The sequence below is a fragment of the Glycine max genome, chromosome 7 (assembly GCF_000004515.6).
Source record: "Glycine max cultivar Williams 82 chromosome 7, Glycine_max_v4.0, whole genome shotgun sequence".
NCBI classification, from domain to species: Eukaryota; Viridiplantae; Streptophyta; class Magnoliopsida; order Fabales; family Fabaceae; genus Glycine; species Glycine max.
The window spans coordinates 8922429-8941282 of NC_038243.2; the positions used below are offsets into that span (position 1 = coordinate 8922429).

General features: G+C 30.9%; 2 protein-coding genes across 2 annotated transcripts; both read right to left on the reverse strand.

Moving 5' to 3' along the window:
* Nucleotides 1-11078: 11078 nt before the first annotated feature.
* Nucleotides 11079-12663, reverse strand: LOC100804059 (chlorophyllase-2). The gene is made up of 2 exons (XM_006583371.3): nt 12485-12663; nt 11079-11719 (listed from the first exon to the last, which is right to left on the reverse strand). Exons 1-2 carry the CDS (start codon nt 12638-12640, stop codon nt 11510-11512), a joined length of 366 nt encoding a protein of 121 aa, XP_006583434.1. The 5' UTR covers nt 12641-12663; the 3' UTR covers nt 11079-11509.
* Nucleotides 12664-15085: 2422 nt separating this feature from the next.
* Nucleotides 15086-16949, reverse strand: LOC100807959 (chlorophyllase-1). The gene is made up of 2 exons (NM_001317442.2): nt 16671-16949; nt 15086-15971 (listed from the first exon to the last, which is right to left on the reverse strand). The coding sequence occupies exons 1-2, from the start codon at nt 16926-16928 to the stop codon at nt 15279-15281; spliced, it is 951 nt and encodes a 316-aa protein (NP_001304371.2). The 5' UTR covers nt 16929-16949; the 3' UTR covers nt 15086-15278.
* Between the last annotated feature and the right edge of the window lie 1905 nt (nt 16950-18854).

Sequence of the window (18854 nt, forward strand, 5' to 3'; positions counted from 1 at the left end):
AACTTATTGTTAAACCATTAGAAGTTATTCATTACAATAAACAATTGTAATTGAAGAATTTCAATTCCATTCGAATTAGCTTCATGATAAAAAAAATTAATAAGTGCATCTTTGAGTAGCTGTCCAAACTGTTATAGTGCATGTTACAATGCACTCTCCATAAGTGAGGAAAAACTAAAATGTAGTAAACATTTTATATGACTATAATACAAATTACATTTGAATAATATAGAACTATAATTCAATGGTTGAATCAATAAAAATTATATTTTATATTAAGTTGTAAAAATAGTATAATTGTTTTCAAAGAGATATCAAATTATATCGATATAATTTTGATAACTATTATAATATTCTATAATTTTTATCTGGATAATATTTTCTTAAAACTCACTATTAGATTGAAAATTTCTTTCACATAAATTATATATGCAAAACTTTATATTAATCAAAAATTATTTATTATTTTATTCATATAATTAAGATAAAATATAAATATTTTAAAATATACTAAAATATGAATCATTTAATTATTTTTTTATTATTGTTTAATTTTGACAAAATTTGACATTGATAATCTTAGTCATATATAAATATAATTTAACAATTTGATCAATAAAAATCACATTATATAACAAATTATAAAAATAATATAATATTTATCAAAATAACACTAATATTATCTCCTCGTACTACCGTGCATGAATATCCGTGACCCACCATTTCGGCCGTGGTACCTTTCGGTGATGTTGATGTGGTGAGTATTTGTAATTTACACCCATGTATATGCTTCTTTTATTATAAAGTCACATGCTACATGCTCTCTTATGATGATTATAACACGCACTGGGAAATTGGGGAGATGAAGTTTACAATCACTAGCCATCATTATAAAGCAGGGTACTACATAGTGCAATGGATTACAAGGAATAGAGTGCTGACATTCTATGATTAACAATGTAAAATTATTTCCAAGGAGCAAGCTAATTGAGAGCAGTCTCTAAGATTTCATTGAAGCAAAGGATTTGGAATGAGTTTGATCACTATAGGGTTAATTAGTGTGTTGTAAAAGGCAGTAATTAATAAGAATTTCTTAATTGTCTAATGAAATCCCTATGATCATAATGATTAAGACCCATCTAATTGATCGACCTTAAACAATTCTTGCCAATTTTAAGTGTTCTATATTCTATTGGACACATCACTACAAGATTTCTCTATAGGAAATGGGGAAAAAGTGAGGATTTGATTCGCTATTTGAATGTGAAATTTTTGTCCAAAGTGAAAAAACTACCAAGTGGAGGACATGTCACGTTCAAATTAGAAGGTGCAGTGTTTGCCTTTGTAGGCGCCTAATCTTTTGAAAGTTACATTTTTTGTTCAGATTTGCTACAATGATCATTGATCTGTTGTGTGAGTGGAAGGCAAATTATGCAAATCGCACTCTGCCTTGTGAAGACAAGGCTGCTGTTTTTTTCTTAATCCTCCAAAGTTTTATTTTGATCTTCTGTAAATTTCTAAGAGAGATTACATAGAAAGGGAAAAATAAAACAAACTACTAAAGAAATTTGTCATTTTAATTAATTGGAAAATCTTGAGTTTAATTACCCAATGTTACTATCTCTGAATGCACTTGGTAGTACACTATATACTTTTACTATTTTCTATAATCAACGTATATATAGCTGCAAATTGATTCATAGTTTACATTTATCTTGGCAGTACACTATATACTTTTAGTTAGGCACGCCAAACAATAATAATCATCAACTCACTTCTACAATAATTCATATGGGAAAAGCAAAAGAGTGATCAAATTGGCGTGAATTCACGCACATAATCATTGAATTTACTGGATTGTTTTGGTCTATTCTAAGTCAAAATTAAAGGGGTTTGTATTTTTATTCAACAATTAAAGTGGTTGTTATCATGCAACGTGTGGGGCCCTAAAATTATGGTACCTTCGGTAATAATTTAGTCCTAGTATTTTGAAAATTTGTAACGTATAATAATGAGTGGTAATGACTAGTAAATGCATTCTTGATGGTAGAATGCCTATATAAGCACATGAATTTGGTCTTTGAGCTCATCCCTTCGAATTCAGACTTATACACCATCTAGAGAGAGAAAAAGAGAGCTTGGAAGAACCAAAACAAGGAACTCTTCATAGCAATGGCTGGAGGTATGATTTGATCTGTAATTTCTACATAATCTGTGTTTCTTTTGTAGTTTGTAATATCACAGGTTAAGAGATTTATTCTAACATTTGGTATCAGAGCCACAATTGCCTCTGCCTTGTTAAAAAAAATCCTACGTTTTGCGCTAATTGGGTGTCAAACCCTTAACTCCTAGATTGCAGTAGTACAAGCAGACCACTAAACCAGTAAAGATTTTCTAATATGCAATCGTTTTTAATACGTTATATACTCATTCTTTATAGTTTTTGGAATTTTGATTTAATTTATGCATGAATATATTCTGGAAAATTTTATTCTATGCATATATATATGAAATCAAATGCATAATATTATATTTCAATTATAAAATTATATGAGAATCTTATTCATAATTATATTGTATCTTGATTTTAAAATGCAAAATACCATTTATTCTCATATAATAAAGTTTTATGTCTAAGTGATCTTTATAATTTTGATTAATTATGGATTAGCCATAGCATCTATATTTGATTAAAATTATATATTAAGTTGGTTAAAGATCATATAAGGAATTAGACATAATATTGTAATTAATTATACTTATATAATGAATTTTATCTCACAAGAATTTTTATTATATCTGTATAATTAATTGGGATAAAATGACGTATTATTTTTATGATTTACCCATAGGCATCATGATGTATATATAATTTATCGATTTTATCATAAAGTAAATATTTACGATAGAAATTAAATTATTTTCATGTTGTACCCGTAAAGCATGAATATTGAGCAAGTAATTTGATTATTCTATCATAAGGTTTAATTGTTTCTTATTGAATTAAAAATTTAGCCCACAGGAAATTTTTATGTCACAAGATTCAATTTTATGGTATGTTTACATTGGTAAAAGATACAATTAAGATTAGTATGCCTCAAATTTTGACATAAGCCTTTGGATTTTGCAGCTTCTCAAACTATTAGTTTTTCTGATATTCAATGTGATGTTCCCGAACTCAAAGGAAATAACTATAAGATATGGAAGGAGAGAATTCTTTTACAATTGGGGTGGATGGACATAGACTATGCTATAAGGAAAGACGAACCACCTGCAATCATTGATGAAAGTAGCCCAGCTGACGTTGCGCTATATGAGCGGTGGGAGCGATCCAACCGGCTCAGCGTGATGTTCATTAAGACCAAAATCTCGGCTGAGATGCGTGGTTCTGTTGACCAGCATGAAAAGGTCCGAGACTTGCTTAAGGCCATTGATGACCAGTTCATCACTTCAGATAAGACTTTAGCAAGCACCTTGATCATGAAGTTCTCTTCTCTTCGGCTCACCAGTGTGAAAGGTGTGCGTGAGTACATCATGAAAATGCGAGATATTTCAGCTCAACTTAAGAAACTAGAAGTTGATATGTCTGAGTCCTTCCTAGTGCATTTCATTTTGAACACCCTTCCACATGAATATGGGCCATTTAAGATTTCCTACAACACACATAAAGATAAATGGTCTATCAATGAATTAATGAGTGAGAGTGCATTACTGACTACTGCTTATGGGAAGAACAAAGAAATTAAGTCTCAAGCTAATCAGAAGGGGAATGGTAAAATACCACCTCAAGCTGATATTAAGAAGGTGGCAAAGTGTTTCTTTTGCAAGAAGAAGGGACACATGAAGAAGAATTGCCCCGGGTTTCAGAAATGGCTTGAGAAGAAAGGTAAATCAATCTCATTAGTATGTTATGAATCTAATATGGTTAGTGTTAATATTAACACCTGGTGGATTGATTCTGGATCTGCTATTCATATTGCAAATTCTTTACAGGGTATACAAAACCTAAGGAAACCAGTGGGAAGTGAGCAAAGCATTTTATCAGGCAATAAGCTAGGCTCACATGTGGAGGCCATTGGAACTTGCATTTTGACTTTAAGTAGTGGCTTTATTTTAAAATTAGAAAGGACTTTTTATGTACCAAGTTTTTCCCGAAACTTGATTTCTATTTCAAGGCTTGTACCGTTTGGATATTCCTTTAATTTCAAAGACACATCATTTGAGTTATTTTATAATTCTGAATGTGTTGAGAATGGTATCTTGTCTGATGGTCTTTATCTTCTTGGTTTACAAAATAATGCCACTTATAGTTCTATGCATGTTCAAAATGGTATTAAAAGGTGTAATATTAATGAGAATTCCTCTATGTTGTGGCACCGGAGATTAGGACATATCTCCATTGAGAGGATTAAAATGTTAGTGAAAGATGGGGTACTCAATACTCTAGATTTTGCTGACTTTAAGACTTGTGTGGACTGCATTAAGGGTAAGCAGACCAACATGTCTAAGAAAGGTGCTAATAGGAGTTCAAGCATATTAGAAATAATTCATACTGATATTTGTTGTCCAGATATGGATGCACATGGTCAGAAATATTTTATCACCTTTATAGATGATTATTCACGATATATGAATGTTTATTTGCTTCATAACAAATACGAAGCATTGGATGCCTTCAAAGTCTTTAAGGCTGAAGTTGAGAACCAATGTGGCAAGCAAATAAAAATAGTGAGATCAGATAGAGGTGGAGAATACTATGGCAGATATACTAAGAATGGACAAACACCTAGTCCCTTTGCAAAGTTTCTTCAAGAACATGAGATTGTTGCCCAATACACTATGCCTGGTTCTCCAAATCAGAATGGTGTGGCAGAAAGAAGGAACCGAATATTATTGGACATGGTGCGGAGTATGCTTAGCAACTCCAATCTTCCTAAATCCTTGTGGGCTGAAGCACTAAAGACGGCAGTGTATATATTAAATCGTGTTCCAACCAAGGCTGTCCCAAAGACACCTTTTGAGTTGTTTAAAGGTTGGAAACCGAGTTTGAAACATATGCGCGTTTGGGGTTGTCCGTCTGAGGTGAGAATATATAACCCACAAGAGAAGAAACTTGACCCGAGGACCATTAGTGGGTATTTCATTGGATATGCCGAAAGGTATAAAGGTTATAGGTTTTATTGTCCACATCATATTACTAGGATTGTGGAATCAAGAAATGCCAAATTTATTGAAAATGATTTGATCAGTGGGAGTGATCAATTGAGGGACTTAGGTTTTGAAATTGATTATATAGAATCTCAACCTTCCACGTCAAATGAAAGATTGTTTGTAATTCATACCCCTCAAGTTCAAAGGGATGATGAACAACACATGATTGGCATTCCACAAACTGTTGTTGATAATCTAGTAGATCAAGTTGATCATCAAATTCATGAAAATGATGAACAACCAGTTGAACAACATGATCCCCAAGAAAATGTTGATGCAACATTAAGGAGGTCTACTAGAGTAAGGAAATCAACTATTCCTAGTGATTATATTGTATATTTGCAAGAATCTGACTATAATATTGGAGCTGAAAATGATCCTGAAACTTTTGATCAAGCCATGAGTTGTAAAGAGTCAAATTTATGGTATGATGCCATGAAGGATGAGATGAGTTCCATGTAGAGTAACAAAGTTTGGAACCTTGTAGAGTTGCCTAATGGGGCAAAGGCCATTGGATGTAAATGGGTCTTTAAGACCAAAAGGGATTCATTAGACAACATTGAGAGATACAAGGCAAGACTTGTTGCTAAGGGATTTACTCAAAATGAAGGAATAGATTACAAAGAGACTTTTTCTCCAGTATCTAAGAAAGATTCTCTTCATATAATCTTGGCATTAGTTGCTCATTTTGACCTTGAGTTGCAACAAATGGATGTGAAAACAACTTTTCTTAATGGTGATTTAGAGGATGAGGTTTATATGAAACAACCTGAAGGTTTCTCCTCTAATAGTGGTGAGCATTTGGTTTGCAAGCTTAATAAATCTATATATGGTTTAAAACAAGCTTCCCGTCAGTGGTACCTTAAGTTTCATGGGATAATTTCTTCATTTGGTTTTGAGGAAAACCCCATGGATCAATGCATATACCACAAGGTCAGTGGGAGTAAAATATGTTTCCTTGTTTTATATGTAGATGATATTTTACTTGTAGCCAATGATCGGGGTTTGCTACATGAGGTGAAACAATTTCTCTCTAAGAATTTTGACATGAAGGATATAGGTGATGCATATTATGTCATCGGCATTAAGATTCATAGAGATAGATCTCGAGGTATTTTGGGTCTCTCACAGGAAACCTATATTAACAAAATTCTAGAGAGATTTCGGATGAAAGATTGTTCACCAAGTGTTGCTCCCATTGTGAAGGGTGATAGGTTTAATTTGAACCAATGTCCAAAGAATGACTTTGAGAGGGAACAAATGAAAAACATTCCTTATGCTTCAGTTGTTGGAAGCCTCATGTATGCTCAAGTATGCACAAGGCCTGACATTGCTTTTGCAGTTGGAATGTTAGGAAGATATCAGAGTAATCCAGGTATTGGCCACTAGAGAGCTGCTAAGAAAGTGCTGAGGTACCTTCAAGGGACCAAAGATTACATGCTTATGTATAGACAGACAAACAATCTAGATGTGATTGGTTATTCAGACTCAGACTTTACTGGTTGTGTTGACTCTCGTAGATCAACATCTGGGTACATTTTCATAATGGCTGGTGGAGCTATTTCATGGAGGAGTGTTAAGCAGTCTTTGACTGCTACTTCTACCATGGAAGCTGAGTTTGTCTCTTGTTTTGAGGCTACATCACATGGTGTATGGCTTAAAAGTTTCATTTCTGGGCTAAAGATAGTTGATACTATTTCAAGGCCTTTAAGAATTTTTTGCGATAACTCAGCTGCTGTCTTTATGGCTAAGAATAACAAAAGTGGAAGTCAAAGTAAGCACATCGACATTAAGTACTTAGCCATTAGAGAAAGAGTAAAAGACAAGAAAGTAGTCATTGAGCATATAAGCACTGAGTTGATGATCGTTGATCCTTTAACTAAGGGCATGCCACCGTTTAAATTTAAGGATCAAGTAGAAAGAATGAGACTTGGTTCCACTTTATAATTGTATACTTATATGTTAAAATTAAAACTTTTATATTATGATATTTTCTCATATTTGGGTGCACATTGATTTATTTGAGAAAAATTATGTTTTGGACCAAGAATAAACATTGGGTTTATTCATTAAGTTTTATTACCACTTTGAGTATATTGCTTGGGAAATTGAGTATATTGTAATACATGGATGATATTACTCGTTATAGGAGCAACTATCGCTATGATTCGTATATTCATTTCTTAAGAAGATTGAGCATTAAGTCAAAATGTTTGGACCAAGTGGGAGAATGTAATAATTTGGTCCTAGCATTTTGAAAATCTGTAACGCTCGTCAGTTTTGGAAGCCAAATTGAATGGCTGTTAATGGGTGGTAATGGCCACTAATGAATTGTAACAGCCAATAATGAGTGGTAATGGCTAGTAAATGCATTCTTGATGGTAGAATGCTTATATAAGCACATGAATTTGGTCCCTGAGCTCATCCCTTCGAATTCAGACTTATACACCATCTAGAGAGAGGAAGAGAGAGCTTGGAAGAACCAAAACAAGGAACTCTTCATGACAATGACTGGAGGTATGATTTGATCTGTAATTTCTGCATTTTATTAATAACTTGTGTTTCTTTTGTAGTTTATAATATCACAGGTTAAGAGATTTATTCTAACACCTTCAACTTTTAATCTTCATGCTCAGTTGATCATTGATGATTTACCATTGCTTACATCAGTCAATTTTGTCCTAGAGAGTGTGCTCATCAATAATGATAATCTCACATATCAATCTCCACAAGTTTAGCTCACTATTATTATATCAAGCACCTACTCCAACACCAGCATCCAACTTTACTTTTTCTCAAGATTCATGTCCCTTCTCTTTTCATTTTAGTTGCTTGTTTAATTTATTTGGCTATATTCCTTTAGGGAGAAAATCAAGGCTATCTGTTTCTTTTATGTAGTTTAACTCAATAACTATTACAAGAGATCTAGCAGTAATCTTCCAAGGTCACCCTTGCCTGCTGAAGCCACCAATTTGTTAAGATGAATGGATCAATATTAATTTCAGCCTTTAAACAGCTTTTCTAGCCTGTCAGTGTCGTTCAATATATTAATAATGTGATTTATCAACATGATGATGGATAGATAATTATATTTTTTTATGTATGTGGTTAAGAATTTGACTCAGATCTCTGTACAAAATAGTAGCATTTATCACAAGAGGTTGGTCCTTGGATGAATTTTAGTAATTAACTCTATAAAATATTAGTCTGTAACTCTTCACAGAAAAAATAATGTGATTTCGTGGACCAGAATAATTTACTAGAATAGAGTATGTAGTAACCTATGATCATGTATGAGACGTGGGATTAATTAGGCATGCTAATGTGGCTAGTTTTCCGAAAGGGGTATCCCAAGAGAGTATAATATTTGTCAATTTCCATCCCCGGAAAATTTAATGGAAAACTGCTCCGAAAAAAGAAACATGAAACGTGATTACAACATTCTTTTCAAGAAAAGTATTTTATCATATTTTTCCTTCATGTATAAGAAGGTTAATTAAGAGATTAAAAGAACTTGTTGCAATCAAGGTTAAAGTACATGTCACGAGAATAAATAAAAGCCAATTGAGAGAGCAATAGTTTCTTATAACTGAGTTCTCCGAACATTCAAATTAGTATAGATCCCAAAATGACCTTAGTTAAAAAAAAAAAAAGTGAGAATTTTTAAGTCTGAAATTTTTTATCTTCCACGTCTAGGCATTTCTATCTGCACAGACGACATTCCCCTGCAGCACGTGTTTAGTCTTTAGTCTTCGAGCATATACCTATTTTAAAAATGCCAACTAATTTATCTCCGAAAAGAAAATGCCAACTAATATTATGGAATTTCGTTGCCTTTTAATTGTTTCTACTATTTGTTAATTAATTCTTAATGGATGATAGTGATAGGTCCCCTCACCGAATCATGAAGAGCAAGCAACTCTTCAAGAAGGTTGGTATCACACTCATCCCATGTTCATAGGGTAGAATAGATAAGCATACAATGCTTCGAAGTGAATTTATAGGAAGAAGGGAATTATTTATTGAGTCCCTGCAATATATTGATTGAACGAATGACACCATAGAATGAGATGTCGAAATTTTTTAATTATTAAGTTTTAATTAACAATTTTGGAGTTCAGAAAATTAGAAGAATAACATGTAATTTCATAAATTATATTAGAATATGTGTCACAATTCTATTGAATAAGAAAATACTAATTTCCTCCTTTCTCTATATATACAATTTCTAGTTCTAGCAAACGGAAAAATTAACTTCCATTGTGATCACTTGTCAATATCTTCATAGAGCAACAAGTTAAAAAGAATATGAAATTCCTTATTTTTACTAACATAGGAAGGGAGTGGTGATTAGCATATCGCAATATATTGCAAGGATATAATAATATTCAAATTCTAAAAAGGCACCTGTATTAAATACATGTTTACGATAATGTCTGTATGCATGCACTTGTTAAAAACGTGTTCACGTACCATCAACCAGTAAAAAAAGAAAAAAAAAAGAATTATTAATAGCATCAACCAGTAAAGGCTCCCTTTCATGGATCCCTCAATAGCTATTACCTATATGGCTATATCAGTTATGGGTGCTTCCTATCAATATTTGCACCCTAAAATCTCACGGTTCTGGCACATATATAGCCCTTCTTTATTTGTTCGGCTATTATCAAAATCAAAATAAAATTATCTTCCATATATAAAAAGCTAAATTATTTTGTGTTTTTCATATAAAATTTATAACATATTTGAATTATAATTTGTAAACTACTATTTATTTTGGTGTAACGGAAAAGTTATTAGTATTTGTTTTTGACTTCTTGTGAATTTATGATTGTTTAAGACTTAAAATATGTCTAAATGATATACAACATAATTGTTGTGATTTTGTTATATTTAAATATAAGTTAGTATTGTATTACAAATTTGATTCTTTATTTTTTTTTCAAAAAAATGAGACAATCTTTATTTGTATTTTTCTTCTCGTGTAATTACCTATCTTTCTTGTCACACATGAGACAATTTTTAATCAATTTTTTTATTTAATTAATTGTGAAATTAAAGAAAATTTCAAATTTCTTTAATTATTTTTATCAATATTCAAAATTTTCAAATTAACTAAAGACATTTGTAAATTAATTATCATTAAAATGATATTTTATTAACCAAATTAATTTTTAAAAAATTCAATATTAAAATTTACTCTTATATATTTATATTTTACAAGACATGTGCCATACTTGCAATATGGTAGATAAAATTAAATTTACATGTCCTAAATTGATATTACATATATTAGAGTTGCGTAAACTATAGTTGAGGCTTGCTGTTAACAATTAATGTGAATTGATAGGAAGGTGTTTTCCCATTGAGTCCCATATATCCTGAAAGAGAACTTGTCCTTTTCGTGCAGAGTAACGTTATTCCCACAATATTTCAAGTATTACGAAAATAGTAGTATATAATACCAACAAAAAAAATAGTAATATATATTCTACTACTAATTAATTTTTCCCACACTTCTGAGTTCTGACAATCTTTCTCTCTTTGTCTTTGTTTACATTATGATCGTTACAGCTGAATTATTTAGAATACATTGTTTAAACTATTAAATATTTCAATTATGGTATATTATTAATTAATTTAATTATAAAATTTTACTAAATTATAGATATTTATCATTTGAACTTTTTATGCGTGAATGGCACGTAGACTGATGAGTTAAGTTGCTCATTTGTAGTCCAATAAATGTGACCACTAAACAACTTTGATGCATGTAATATTTGTGGAAAAACTATAGAGATTAAATAGAAAATAATTTTCTCTACAAATTAGATCGAAACTATGGACATCTATAGATTCAAGCTTTCTTCTTGACACTCACAATTTAAGACATCGATTAAATTGTGTGAGAAGAACATGCTATACTATGCATTATTGTGCGGAAAAAATCTAATACCTTTCTTTGTAAAATTCCTAGATTACATGTTAATGTCCTCCCTTATTCAATTACAACTACTATCCAATTATCTAATTACAACTTTCAATAGCTCCCCTAATTGGGTCTTAGTGCACAAATCGACCAGCTTCACCGGATCCAGAGAGAACGCAAGGAAACTTGAGTAATACACCCTGTGATTAAACATAGTTCGTTGTCTGATCACCAACTCCAAAATAAATAAACACTGTCCCACGTAAAAATCCGATAGAGAATGTAAATAATTGAAGGACCGTGGCAAGCCCGTGAGAATATGAGGATGCGTTTCGCAAAATTTAGATGTGCCGGCCACAGGGTCTATGCCTATGAGTGCTGAAAATTTGAGGTTTGTTTGGCATGATCTAGTGCCACAGCAAATGCAGTTTTTCCACCGTGGCCTGATAGAACTAGTTTCTCCAATTTGGCTTTAACGTTCTCAAGAAGTAGAGGTTGAAACCCCTCAACTAGCCAATCCACAACTTTTCCTGCAAATTTAATTTGACTGGGTCCAACACAGGCAAACACATTGCAAAACTAGCATTGGAAAGGCAAAAGCTATGTTAGAGAACCCCAAAAGGAATTAAAAATATTTTTTTTATATTAATGATGTGTCATCAGTTATTTGTATAGATGGATTATTTTTGTTTTAATTAACCATTTTATTCATCAAAGAAAATAGATTCTGATTAGTCTAAAATTTAGTCAAAAAATAAATAAAATTTGATATAAAAAATTATTTTTGTGAAGAATCGAATTTTTAATTATAATATATTAATCTCTTATGTTGCATTTTAATATAGATGGGTATATGTAATTAATATTTACCAATGAACTAATTCTTATAATATATTAACTTTATTAATTAATTAAGAACATTAATTAACTAACATAAGAAAATAATATAAAAATATTGGTAGACATCCAAATGAAATTCCTTTTGCAAACATAACCCAGGTAATTACAAAAAGACAAGAATTAATAGAGATGAGTTTCTCATATATATTACTTTTTCATACAATTCATGACACCTCGTTTGAAATTAATTAAAGTGAATAATAAAGAGTGCGTTGAAAAATGTAATTTTTTGTTCAGTTTATTATTAAACAAAATTGTTTACAAATATTAATGGTGCATGCATAAATAATACATATGAAGAGGAAGAAAAACTAAAAAGTGTTAAGAGTAGAAGATATATCAGCTGAGGAGCAACACAATCATGAATCCATGTAAAACTATGCGGGCTAGGAGCTTAGAGTAGTAGCAATTGAGAATGAAAAAGCCATGGCAGAACAATATTACAGGGTATGAGCCAGGCACCGCTGGTGTAAAAATAAGCAATGGTTTTGGAGGTGATGAGGAAGCAGTGGAGGTTTCAACATTGAATTGCTTCCAATGAATATCTCCCTTTTGAAAAACATCTGTGGTGGCCAATACTGGTTGAGCCCTCTGCGCCATTATCACTTTCCTTACACCAAAGACTTTGCTTCTAAGAATACCCAAATTGAGTTCTATGGATGTACCTCATATAGATATCTTTTCATGAGAAACAAGTACTGTTGCGTCAGAATGTCACTGTCTCATTTTTTTCTTAAATAGTAATTGTATTTATACAATTAGATGTACGTCTTTTTTAATAAAGAAAAACATAAGTTAAGATTTTTTTATTTATAATAAATTAAGATTATTAGTGTAATGAAAAAAGATGATAAAAAACAATAAATTATTTTTTCTGATGGAAAAACTAATATATACTAACAGTCTAAAAAAATTATATTATCAATGAATCATAAATTATTATTATATATATATAATATGATAATTTTATTAAATTTTACACTAATTAACATAAAAGTTTTCTTTAACATGATTTATGATCGATTAGTATACTCTATAATCTATATAAAACTATTTTTGGTTCGTTACATCTATGTACAGGAACTTTGCATTACACACGCAATTAATTTGTTTTAGATTTAGGATGTCTACTCATGGAATAAATGATAAATATCTAACTTTTATGTATTCGTAATCTCCATATATATGTCTCTTTTTTATTTTAGTTTCTATGTCTCTCTTTTTTTAAGTTTTTATTTTGTTTTGTTTTTATTCATGTAATATAATGTTTTACTTATTGATTTTGATCCTTTCATTTACAAACTATTTATGTGAATTTACTAGATATTAATACGCTTCAAATTACTAATTAATTAATGTACCCCTTATTAGAGAGTAAAAAGATTTGTCCTCGGGACAAATTATTCAAATGACCATATGTACAATCTTAATCAATTTATTGGTGTAGTGGTTATATATACAGCTGCTATTGGTTATGGTATGCAAAATTAAAGAGCATAAAGTAAAAAGTACTGTTACCTCAAAAAAAGAAAAGTAAAATATACCGGTAACTTGTGTTCCACTTCCAACATTTATAAACATTTATAAACTTCCTAGAATATTAAATATACATGACAGAACAACTCAGCAACACAAGAGGCGTATCTTGTTATAGTAACTTCTCCTACAACGTAACGTAAAGAATATAATCTTTAATTGATTTTTCAAAATTTATTTGAGCGGTTTTAATTTACTTTCAATTCGGTAGATAAAATTCTCTCCTGGTCTCCCCACCTGATTCCATGAACACAAGCTAATGAGAACGATTTTTTTATGAGTCATGGGGGAGCACATGGCAGCAGTGCACACTGCTACCAACGTTGTACAAGCATTAATTAGGTAGAGGCTTTGATGTGAACTTCAATACAAGGTTGATGCATTGTAAACGAGTAGCAGCAGGGTCTAGTGGTGGTCCTTGTTGATGAAGAACACGTATGAGGGACTTGTTGTAAAAATGGTGTTATTTAAAAGGGTGAAAAAATAGAAATATATATTGAAAAATACATTTAACAATAAGAAACAACATTTAGTAATTGTCTAGAAATATTTAAGCCATATTTACCAACTCAAATGAAGAAGAAAAAAAAAGGAAAATTTTTAAGTTGCAGGAGGAGGGCATGGATCAACCTGTATTAGTGAGGAGGTGCCTCTGATATTTCTGTTTTACCCAAATTTAGTACATTTATTCAATAAAATTATTTTTCTGTTACAAGAAAAAAAGAAAAAGAAAAGATCGGGTAAATTAAATAATTCATTAATTGAACGTATAAAAAATTATACGTTTATTTTAAATGATTTATAATATATTTTATTAATGAAATTAATCACTTTAATTATTTTTTTTGTTATACAAATATTAATTAATCTCATAAATGACATTGAGTTGAAATACTAGTTCATGAAAACTAGTTTTTAAGATCCACCTTTATCTTCTATACCTGATAATAAGATGAGTTAAAAGGAGTTTGACTTGTCTCTAACATCATCAAGAGTGAAGTAGTGAAAAAGATAAGTTAAAAAATTTAAATCCAATTATATTCTATTAAGTTTTGTAAGGTTTATGAAATTTATGAGATTCCCCCTCACTTTGTGTTAAAGAAAATTTTAATTTACTTAATTATATATTTTTAAATAAATTATTTATTAAATTATTAATTTTTATTGCAAATAAAAAAATAAAAAATATTTTAAAAAATAAAATTAAGAACTAAATTAAATTTTTAGTTATGTTACCCTAGCATTCATGACTCCAAAAGACATCATCTTGTGTATCAATACATCCCTTTGTCCATCATGAAGGCAAATCGACCTTCTTGTTAGCATATATACATCGATATCTAATTATTGATTTAAGTCTGATAACATCACTGCGATGAGTTATTCTCCTAACTAGTCTTGGTTCAACAATTTTAACTCCCTAATTAGGTCTAACTCATTAATCAATTGGGTTCACCTGATCCGAGGGAAGCCAAAGGAAACATGAGCAGGACAATTAATTCCCAGTGACTTGAACGTGTAATCCTTTGTTAATTTCAACTATAATAATAATAAAAAATAAAAAAAAGCATTGTCCCATGTAAAAACCCAATTGAAAAGTGCAATGTGAATCACATCATTATATAGACAAATTTGAAAGACATTATAGGCCTTTCATAGAAATAGAATAAAAACTGCATAAATGAATGTTTGTGTGATGACTTCATGTTGGTAAGTATCGCACATCATCAAGTTTGGCGGGAGCTAGATTAGGACTCGCTAAAATAGCATCAAAATCCTTCCACTGCTCATTCAACTGTGCTCTCAAGAAGGCCACAACCAACCCTCCCACAGTCCTTCTCATCAAGTCCCTAGGACCCTTCTTCCCATTCTTGCACATACACTTTGACATCATTGTCCCAATTACCCCTGGTGTTTCATCATCCAACATGTCCATGTGACCATAATCCGTTGCAACAAAATATGCACTAGGTGGTTTGCACTCAGAGAAAAACTCTTTATGGTTCACCCCATTTGGAGCACATGGTGGAAAAAGAGAATTAGCCTTCTCTGGGCCCAACCCAGTTCCAATTACAGCAACAGGTATGTTCAGATTAAAGGACCGTGGCACACCTGTGAGGATATCAGGAAGTGATCGACAAGGCTTACACTTTGATACGCCAGCCACAGGATCTATGCCTATGAGTGCTGAAAACTTGAGCTTTGTTTTACAGTAACCAAGTGCCACAGCAAATGCTGTTTTTCCACCCTTGCTGTGACCTACTAGAACCAGTTTCTCCAGTTTGGCTTCAACGCTCTCGGGAAGCAATGGTTGAAGCCCGTTATCTAGCCAATCCACAACTCTTCCTTCACACTTAACTTCTTCTGGTCCAAACATAGGCACCCCAATGGAAAACTAAACATCGGAGAGGCAAAAGTTAGCAATGTCAGAGAATCCAAAAAGAATTAAAAATGAGTTAAATATATTTTCCATGTATCGTTCTGTTTTAATAATTATTAATTAATTGTTATACGAATTCTATCAATATCTTAACTTTATTTTATTGTATATAGAAAAATTAAAAAATAGGTTTTTTTTTCTTGATTTGTTCCACAGCGATCAAATTCTTCCAATTTTTTATTTATAAAAAAGATATTATCAATTACGTAAAAAATTGAAAACAAATTGAGAAAAGTTGACTATCGGATTCAGATGATTTAACTAATTTGTATAAGCAGGTCATAGTTACTAATCTATTAACTAATTTGTATAATATATACACTATTGATAAAAAAAAAAAACATGCATTAACCAACATAAATATAATATAAAAATATTGGTATGCGTGCAAATAGCATTTCTTATTCTAAAATAACCCAGGAAGTTAAAAAAATACAGAAAGACAAGAATTAATAGAGAACTGTTTCTCATATAGCATGTTTTTTTCTTATCATTCCTCACTCGTTGTTTGAAATTAAATAAAATAATAAAGATAGTACCCTGAAAATTTTAATTTTATGGTTTTAAATTATTAAACAAAGTTGTATATAAAACTAATGGTGCGCAAATTGAAGAAGAAGAAAAATTCGAAAGTGTTAAGAGTACTAGATATACCAGCTGAGGAGCAACAAGTATGAATCCATGTGAAACTATGTGGGCTAGGAGCTTAGAGTAGTAGCTAGTGCGAATACAAAAGCCATGGCAAAACAATATTACAGGGTATAAGCCAGGCACGGTTGGTGTAAAAATAAGCAATGGTTTTGGAGGTGAGGAAGAAGCAGTGGATGTTTCAACATTGAATTGCTTCCAATGAATATCTCCCTTCTGAAAAACATCCGTGGTGGCCAACGCTGGTTGAGCTCTCTGCGCCATTATCTCTCTTCTCACACCAAACACTTTGCTTCTATGTTCTAAGTGTAAAATTTATTCTATGCTTCTATCTCAGACAGATATTTCTTCACGGGAAAAACTGTTGTGTCAACTATCGGTGTTTGATTTTTTTTATCTAAATAAATTGTTTTCATACAATTAATTTGCATAATGTAACGGGCAGTAAAATGGGGATAATACGAACTATTATTTTGGACCAAAGAAATATATATCTTTCAATAAAATTTTACGTGAAAAAAATGCAAAATAAAGTATTTGTGGGTAGGATATTTGGCACGAGTAAATTGCATTGCTCCTCGCGCGTTGTACTCAGGCCACTATCCCATCCAAGATCGATTTCATACTATAGTATATATGGGGGACCACAGTGCAAGTAGATGTTAAAAAAATTCCATAAGAGGACATTTCGTTTAATGGTGTCACATAATAATGGAAGGGACGCCTAACATGGACCTGGACCAATTTATAGTAACTGATAGATATATGAATTATTTAATGAGTGGTCAAGATTGAATCAAATGCATGACTGAATATGAAAGGTAGAATAAATTTTGTTAAATATTTTTTTTCCAGTACTGTTTTTTCATTTTTTTGTTTTTTATAATTTTGTTCTTTTAGTTTTTGTAAAATATATTTACTTTATTTTAATTTTTAAATCGTTTTAAATAATATTTTCTTCATTGTTCAAAGACATACAAAAAAAAATATTTGTCATAAATTTTCAAGAGAAATTTGATAATTCCTTATTTTTAAGAGTTTATACTACCTTCTGAAATTTAAAGGTTTTAGTATTATTATTGAGAAATTCTTTCTCGTCTTCGATATATCTTAACTCATTCAAAGATTAAATTAAAATGTTTATAGTTTTTGGCAAATAGTAATTTCACATAAATACAAAGCAATATTAAAGAGTTTGACAAAAAAAGAGATGGAAAGATGGATAACGAAGAGTGCAGAGTACAGAACACTAATTCCAACTCTACCATGGTCTCAACGATTCTCTTAACTTGTTTTCCCTTTTTTTTTTCCTTTTTAATTTGTGGCGGGATTGATCATTGATTAATAGGTGTATCTTCAGACATGATACTCTTCTATATTTTATTAATGGTGTTAAAATTATTGATAGGAAACTTCACTTCAGGTAATTAAATTAATTAGTGTTCCTCACCCTTTGGAACTCCAAAGATGATCCTTCTTTAAGTACCCACAAATTTGGTATGAATTTTATTTAACATCATGGTTGTAATTTTTCAATGCATCAATATTTGTGTTTATATTTTTCTTTCTTTTCTAATCATTATCGTCATTATTTTTTATTAACAACAATTATAATCACTCAGTTCGAGGCTTAATCTTACTTAAGACTCTTCATTCCTTTTTAAGAATGTATTCTACAAATATTGAATTCATTGTTGTCTTTATAAGTCAGAATGTGTTTTCTTTCATCACCAAAATAAGAGTTTATAGTTTTTAATTTGATGATGATAATCTTATTTCAGTAGTAGTTTTTCTTATGAGTGGGAGAAAGATTTGAGTAGCTTAGATTACGATAATTATATGGAGGCAAATGTTAAGTTTACCACTATCTTTTGTTGTTTTCAATTTATTTTCATTATTCTCAACATTTTGAAATTAGTTAACAAATGTTATAATTTTTTGTTACAATCAATCTCGAAATTAGGTTTGGATCTTGTCAAAGTCTTTCTGATAAAATATTAAGTTGACTAAATCATTGTTAACACTGACATAGAACCATCATCGATCCTTCTTATTCCTATTTGAGACATCCTTTAAGTTTGACGAGTGATCTCGACATCCTTTTGAAATTGCATAGTCTCTTTAATTTTGATCTTCGAGAATCTATGTTAGATGTCCAAGATTATCTTATTTAACAACTCTCTCAAGATC

Excerpts from the sequence above, each read along its gene's own strand:
- LOC100807959 (NM_001317442.2), bottom strand. The coding sequence starts at position 16,928 with ATGGCGCAGAGAGCTCAACCAGCGTTGGCCACCACGGATGTTTTTCAG. Across the intron at positions 15,972-16,670 it reads TACTTGTTGCTCCTCAGCTG|TTTTCCATTGGGGTGCCTAT; the intron begins GTATATCTAGTA and ends TCCGATGTTTAG.
- LOC100804059 (XM_006583371.3), bottom strand. The coding sequence starts at position 12,640 with ATGGCGCAGAGGGCTCAACCAGTATTGGCCACCACAGATGTTTTTCAA. Across the intron at positions 11,720-12,484 it reads CGGTGCCTGGCTCATACCCT|TTTTGCAATGTGTTTGCCTG; the intron begins GTAATATTGTTC and ends TTCCAATGCTAG.